This window comes from Triturus cristatus, chromosome 9 (assembly GCF_964204655.1).
Source record: "Triturus cristatus chromosome 9, aTriCri1.1, whole genome shotgun sequence".
In the NCBI taxonomy this organism is placed as follows: Eukaryota; Metazoa; Chordata; class Amphibia; order Caudata; family Salamandridae; genus Triturus; species Triturus cristatus.
In genome coordinates, this window is record NC_140592.1 from 220090448 (window position 1) to 220097979 (window position 7532).

General features: G+C 36.6%; 1 protein-coding gene across 5 annotated transcripts in view; it reads left to right on the forward strand.

Annotated features, from left to right (window-relative positions):
* Positions 1–7129, forward strand: part of KBTBD8 (kelch repeat and BTB domain containing 8) — a 54184-nt gene extending 47055 nt beyond the window's left edge. For 3 of the 5 annotated variants that reach the window (XM_085624768.1, XM_085624770.1, XM_085624769.1), the window contains exon 4: positions 2729–7129. In XM_085624768.1, coding sequence (XP_085480894.1) covers positions 2729–3192 — 464 coding nt within the window. In that variant the 3' untranslated portion in view covers positions 3193–7129. The remainder of the gene's footprint in view (positions 1–2728) is intronic. The other 2 variants (XR_014968509.1, XR_014968510.1) reach the window with 1 other exon arrangement.
* The last annotated feature ends 403 nt before the right edge of the window (positions 7130–7532 follow it).

The following is a 7532-nucleotide window of genomic DNA, read 5'->3' on the forward strand; positions in this document are numbered from 1 at the left end:
ATCCCATTCAAGCCTCCACAACCAAGTTACCGGGGACAGCTTTTAATGGTGGTGGTTCCAGATGATTTTCTGGATATATTTAAAAGCAAATAATGAAAGTTTCTACTCCGGACATTAACAAGTCCCATTGCTTTATCTCCTACAGCGGCAACCATTGCTGAAAGGGAAGTTATATGAAGAAACAGATTAATTTGTCTGCGACCATGACTATGAAGTAACTGCTCGCTGGAAGAGCAGCAGTGTCAACTGCAAGGCAATTGAGAGATCTGTGTAGCTCTGAACGTCTTATTTTTAAACACTCCCTAGTAGATATTAAAACAATTTGAAAGACTGCATGAAAGAGTTTTGAATACATTTGAGCTATCTGTACTGTCTACAAGAAAACCTATTACATTTTAAAAATTTGGAGTCCAGTTCTGTAATGTTAAAAAGAAATGGCCATATTGTGCCATGTCAAGGTGGAAGAAAGTTAACTGACTGAGAACGGTGAAACTCATTCCTCCAGTGCGATAATTCTCAAAACCACAGGTGGTATCTTATTTCCCCTTTTCTCAAAACCTCTTATGATTAGGAAAAAACTGACTTTGCCTTCCTAGGTGAAGGCAAACTAACATTCACTTCAATCATAAACATTTTTATGGATGCCGTTCACTTGAATTTTAGGGAAAAGTCGATCACAGCTGTATTTTGAGTGGTTAAGGCTTCCTCAAATGTTCTCTTTTTAGAACGGAGGTTCAAATGAAAAAATTTGATGGAATTACCTTATTTAGAAAACATGTTGTTGGCTCTCTCCGTTATCTAACGAGTCTGTTCCCTACTCTCTAAAGTTGTCCATATTAATTTTAATACAGAGGAAATTCTGAAAGGAATGGGAAATCCCAATGTAACACTTTCTTTTCAAATCATGTTTTAGTTGTGGATCGAATCAAACAAGCGAGTCCTTCTCATAAACAACAGAACATCAACTCTACGCTAAGGAATAGAAGTGCCTCAAGCAACAAAGGTGCTGACAAGGAATGAGGAATGTGATTTACACACACCATCATACTCCTTCCTTGACCAAGCAAGAAGGGGGACAAAAATCAAACACATAATGTGAATACGTTACTATTGACAAGGATTCCGGAGATCATCCATTATAGCTACTTATAAGACTTTATCAACAGACCTCCATCCATATCTGAGAGATAAAACCTTACCAACTTATAGCAAAACTACAGGACATATTAAAAATGCTAAAAGAAGCATTCCAGAAGGTTTCTGAATCCTAGAACAGAAAGATATGCAACATAGGACAATCTTGGCACGATGCAAGGTATTCTACAAGGATGTTTTGGGTAGAGATGTCTGAATTTGTATAGCACTCTCAGACACCTGCTTCCTCGTCCACTGCAAGTATTTGCAGTACCTTTGGGCCATGGGTAACAAACCGCACCATGAATTAGCAAGGTATTTATGTTTAGATACAGTGAGTGTAATATTGTTTGCCATTGTTTGGGATGAGGTGGTGCTTTGGGACCCAGTTGCGGATTCTCCTCTTGTCAGTCATGGCACTTCTGAGTGCACCCAACAGTATAACCGCCAGGGGCATGTTTCATTTCCTGAAAGCTAATTCGGTGTTTTGAACTTCTCTTTCAGAAATGTGTTTAACCCACATGCCCATGGTACAAACAGCAGTAAGTTTTGAGGTTGAAGTGGGTCTTCCTGTTTAGCGCTTGCCTACAGATAACATTAACGGCCTATATTCAAAGACTTTTTGTCTTCAATATATTAAAAGGGATACCTGGGACCGTTTTATGATTACGCCACACTTTCCTTGTTTTTTCCATGATACACTTTTGAAAATGTGTTGTGGAAGTGAAACGCAAACACTGGTCAAAATGGTTGCCAGATTAGAATGGGAGAGGCTACATAATGAAGTATAGATTAAAGCACTGTATTATTTTCATCCCGGCACTGCAGGTAATATGAAAAGATATTTGGAAAAAAGACTATTACCGTACTAGAACAGAGATTATGACCGCCTCATACGTATGCACCATTGTTTATGAAAATATATTTGTATAGAACAATATAGCATGTTAGAGTGAGAGAAAACGTGTCTTGTTTAACAGGTGCTCCGTCTTGGATTTTTAAAACACTATGTGCGAGGCAAAGCAATTAATGTGTAAAATTCATAAAGGGAAGATTGGGTTGCCTTTTTGTGCATTACATGTATACATCAGCACTTTTTTTTACTGATGCTGTTCAGCACTGGCAATAACCTTTTGCTTTTGGTCTGCCACTGCACAACATCAGCAAAAAACATTTCTAAAGCCAATGGATAGGAGACACAGATTGGCTTTGCCTGTGGTAATTTTTACTGTTCTTTTTCAGGCTTACTAATGTTTAGCAGCACGATGTTTATGCAAATATTAAAAAAATTAAACCAGTGTAATTCATTTAATGGGTTTTATTCCCATCATTCACGAAACAGAATGCTTAATATAGTAACTAACCTCCACACAACCTGAAACTTTGGAGTATGTGTTTGGTTGTAATAGTTTATTTAAAACGTAATGTCCCTTGCTGGTAGTGTGGCAAGTATGCACTTGTAGATTCATCATAATAGTATTGGCTACAACAATTGCCTATGCAGACTCCTGGTTACGGCTTCATTTTGTACATGCCTACAATTATGCTTATTGTAGTTATGCAATAATATGTATTTTTATTGTCTTGTCTTTAGGAGAGGTTTTTCTCTGTTATGATCCTCATAAAGATTATTGGGGTTATCTGACTCCAATGACGGTGCCTAGATCCCAAGGCATGGCAACTGTATACAAGGATTCAATCTACTATGTGGCTGGAACCAGAGGAAATCATCAACGTGTCCTTACAGTAGAAGCATATGACATTGAACAGAACAAGTGGATTCGAAAAAAAGATCTACCCTGTGACCAGTCCTCTAATCCATATATTAAACTCTTGCTCCTCAAGAATAAACTCCATTTATTTGTTCGAGCTACTCAAGTCAGTGTTGAAGAACTAGTTTTTCGAACCAGCAGAAAGAATTCGCTCTATCAGTACGATGAGGTTGTTGACCAATGGAGGAAAGTCTATGAAACTCCTGACAGACTCTGGGACCTTGGCCGCCATTTTGAATGTGCTGTTGCTAAATTATATCCACAGTGTCTACAGAAAGCTCTCTAATTCAGAGTAACTTGCCGTCCCTTTCAGTGATCCTTCTTAGAAGATTGAAACTTGGTTGTATAAGAACATTTCTGTCAGTATTTAATACAAGCTGAAACTGGACAGTTTTTGTAAAAGTGGATAGGTGCTTTTAAACGTTGCTGTTAGGGGAGGGAGTTACAGGCTCCATTTCTTAAATTTTTTCCAAGTTATAGTTAACAAAGTGCAATTATCAGCATTTTTCATAGACCTACATTGAATCATGCCATTTGTGTTTTAAGAATTGAAAATTGTAAATGTATAGCTAAGACAACTATGCACTAGGAAGAATCTTGCATTACTAGTTTTTGATGTGTAAACTTTTAATACGGGTGAAAACAGAGGCAATATTGCTAAGTCTTATTTTAGTGCATAAATATTTTACTAATACACTAGGACCAGAATTGCTCAATATATTTCTGGTACATGGTTGAAATTTTTCTTGGAGCTTTACTTCACTCCATACTCTCTAAATTGATTACCCACTCCAAGTTGGAGTGAAGCAAAATACAGTTTTTATTTTCCCCCCTTTCGTTCTCATAAAAAGCTAATCTGTGGACCGGTGTTTGAAAATGAGTTGTAACATATTTATTTCACTTTTTTGTATTTTAATAACGTCAGTGGTGCTAGTAAATAGTATTAAGTGAAGTAATCTCTAACTGCTTTGTTTCTTACATTTGCAGGTATAAACTCCAACAGTGAAAAAAACAGCACCAAATGCACCACTCAACTTGTACAATGTAATTTAAATAAGTCCATATTCTTGGAGTTTTTTTCTTTTCAAAAAAATTTCTTCTTTATTGTTCAGTTTGTCATGTGAATATTAAAACAGCCAAAGCAGCCGACGCGTTTCGTCCACCTCTGGACTTCTTCAGGGCAAAAAAGGATATCACCGTCTTTGTGTTCTTTCTTACTTTCTTCTCCCTCACTACTTCAATTTGTAGTATTGCAGAAAATGATGACACACTGTCATTTTAAAAATTACAATCCAATGAAGAAAGGTTGTCTGCTGAGTAGCTAAAATGAATCATGTCAATATAAGGGTGGTCCTGTAGAGAAAGTCATCCAGTGATGAGAGCAGCTATATCACTCTCCAAGATACCCGATTCCGTATCATTGTCCTGATGAAAAAAGACACCGACCCTGACCACCCTTATATTGACATGATTCATTTTAGCTACTCAGCAGACAACCTTTCTTCATTGGATTGTAATTTTTAAAATGACAGTGTGTCATCATTTTCTGCAATACTACAAATTGAAGTAGTGAGGGAGAAGAAAGTAAGAAAGAACACAAAGACGGTGTTATCCTTTTTTGCCCTGAAGATGTCCAGAGGTGGACGAAACGCGTCGGCTGCTTTGGCTGTTTTGGATGTTTTAATATTCACATGACAAACTGAACAATAAAGAAGACATTTTTTTGAAAAGAAAAAAACTCGAAGAATATGGACTTATTTAAGGACTTATTTAAATTACATTGTACAAGTTGAGTGGTGCATTTGTTGCTGTTTTTTTCATGTACACTCCAGTTACTGGAACGGCATTGTGCTGGCGGGTGCTAAACAAGATTGCACACTTGTGGTGAATGGAATATATCACCAATAGATACGTTGGGTTACTGTTAAATCCAGTGCTGCCCTAGAGGGATACCGCTAGCTTTGTGTGTTTTTATTATAAACTCCAACAGTTCCCATGTGATGAGGAAATATTTGATCTCATGTTAATGTGACTTTTGACTTAACCTTAGTTTGTGTCATCGTTTATTGTCCGAGCCAAAAACAAGCTACACTAATGCTTCCCGAAAGTCTGGTTCAGACAGTTCTAGTTCCTTATGTAAATAAGGTTCTTGTGCTCTATTTTATTGTTAAAACGTGTTGCCTCTATTTAATAGTAAGTGTACCTGTGGCAGCCCGTTTTTGTTGTACAGCAGATAAGGTAAGTAAGCAAAGTTAGTGCACCTGTTTGTGTATGAAAAAATGGCCTGCGTTCCCCATTGAATTTCTAATTCACTACAAAACTTTTACAACTTGTGATTTCCTAAAGCCACACAGTTTTTTCAGCTCTTTACCGCACCTTTCAGTTTTGAATGGGAATCTTTTTTGCAGGTTTTGGGTAGTAATTAAACAACAATCTCCTCTATCCATTGAAATTAAAGCATACAAGCATTGTGTGTATACCTACAAATAGGTGAGTATGTGTGGCCTTGGGAGTGTGCTTTGCCAGATTAGGAATACACGTAGGAGTTGTTTTCTCCTACTCTGCATTAAGTAAGATTTCCTATGAAAGGCGAAACAGTACTATATCCTTTTTGCATTTGGTTTGGAGAGCAATAAGCCATTTGCAAAGTAGTAGCATTATGTAATTATTATCCCATGGAGAGTGCAGGTGATTTAGCCGTTGTAAAAAAATGTTCAATTGTTTTTATTACATTTTTCGTGTTATTGATTGATTGGGTCCTGTCTTTTGAACCGTTCTTTGATCTTTGTGCTACCCTACACTCCAGCCTAAAAAAAATAAATAAAAATAGTACCAGATGTATAGGAAAACTGCATTGAAATATGCAGGTGGATATCGCTTGTGTTTCACTCTTGTACGATATAAATTAATACTGTGAAATCTCAAAATATTGCTTCATTACATACCTCATCCTTCAAAAGTTCACTTTATGTTTGAGTGTGGCAATTGAAAGTCCCTAGAAGGAAAAACAAACATTGCCTTGCTATTTTTTTGTAATTTTTTATTTTTATTTACAAGTTTGATGAAAAAGTCTAGTTGCTTATTTCTTGTGAATTATAAATTATCTGTATGCCATTTGGTGCGAGTGGATTTAAAGGAAATGCATTACTTGACTGTGTAGGACATTTTACTTTCAATTCTAATAGTGCTGTTGACAAATGCAGGCTTTTATAAATCACCATTGAGTTTTTTTAAGTGTAGCGTTTTTGTATATCTGTCTTTGCTGTTTTGTTAAGCTTATTTAGAGACTTCAGTTTCTTGCTTTTTGACAATCTTTATATTTATTACAGTGTCCTACGACATTACTTGAAAACCGAATTTTGTAAACTTGGCAATGAATTGGTGATAGGATATACTGTGCTAAGGAAACAGTAGATCAAATTTATCTCAACTGTCCCAATTTGTCCATTTTGTGAAACCGTTCACCCAGGGGGATTTCGATACATGAAAGCTGTGTGTTCTGTTTTATTACAGTTTAACAACTTCAAGTCATTTTATTTCAGTCTTCATCTGGTTACTGATGCACAATAATTACCAGTCCCATTCAGTAGTGAATTTGCACAATGAGGACAAGTGAAATGATATGTCCACTTTAGCACAAACTTCTACTTCCTATGGGTTAGACATTTGGTGGATCTTATGAGAAAAAAATCTATGAAAGCAGAAGATATTTCTACTACGGCTAGTTGTGAAGATTGTTGCCAAATCTACACATTTGCTGATTGGCCCATATATATCCAGAATTAACAGATTCTAGGCTTAGTAGTCAAAGGCTGATACTGCCTGCTACATTTCAGAAGAGGAAATTCAATCTCAGTACCTTATTGCTCTAATTAAGAACAGAATAATCTTAGGGTGCGCACCAAGGTGCCGTTGTAAATGCATGTTGGCAATCCAATGATCTGTTCCCATGTGACCCTGAAGAATAAAAGAGAAGCAGGCAGAGGTAAAACTTCCCCCAGTCTCTTTAGTACATCTTAAAGTGATGTTTCTCTGTCTTAACCAGCAGCCTACATTTAAACATTTGGAAAGCCTGTTTTGAAATAACTATTTTGTGCTCAGGTCTGAAGTACTGTAGTACCTAATGTGTGTGTTTTATTTTTTCAGTTTTGGCATAATTGCACAAATTTGCATTTTTCAATTCTAGTCATGATTTGTTTCAATAAAGTGCATCTTAAAATCTGCCTGTTTAAATATGTTTCTTCAGTAAGAGGTATATGTGCAATTAAGTAATGTTTTAGTCCTCTAAATCAAATGTGTGTCAAATTGTAATCTAGAAAAGATGAAAACATTGTCTTGGCTGCCTTCTTAGCCCTTTTAGTCTAGGCTGTTTTCTCGAATATTCTGGCCTCCATGCATTAGACAAATGTGTTATACTGAAGTTTTTAACATTTTGAGCTCCATTCACCATGTTAGTTACAAATGGCCACACTTCAACCCCACTTAAGCAGGGCTTTTCTTTATAACAACTGGTAAACCTCCAAGTGTCAGACATGCTAAAGTAGGAAGGGGGAGGGATAAGAAGCCTCGGTCTTGATGGGAGCTGTGACTGAACACTCACATATCTTGGGCGAAGAACGGATATGG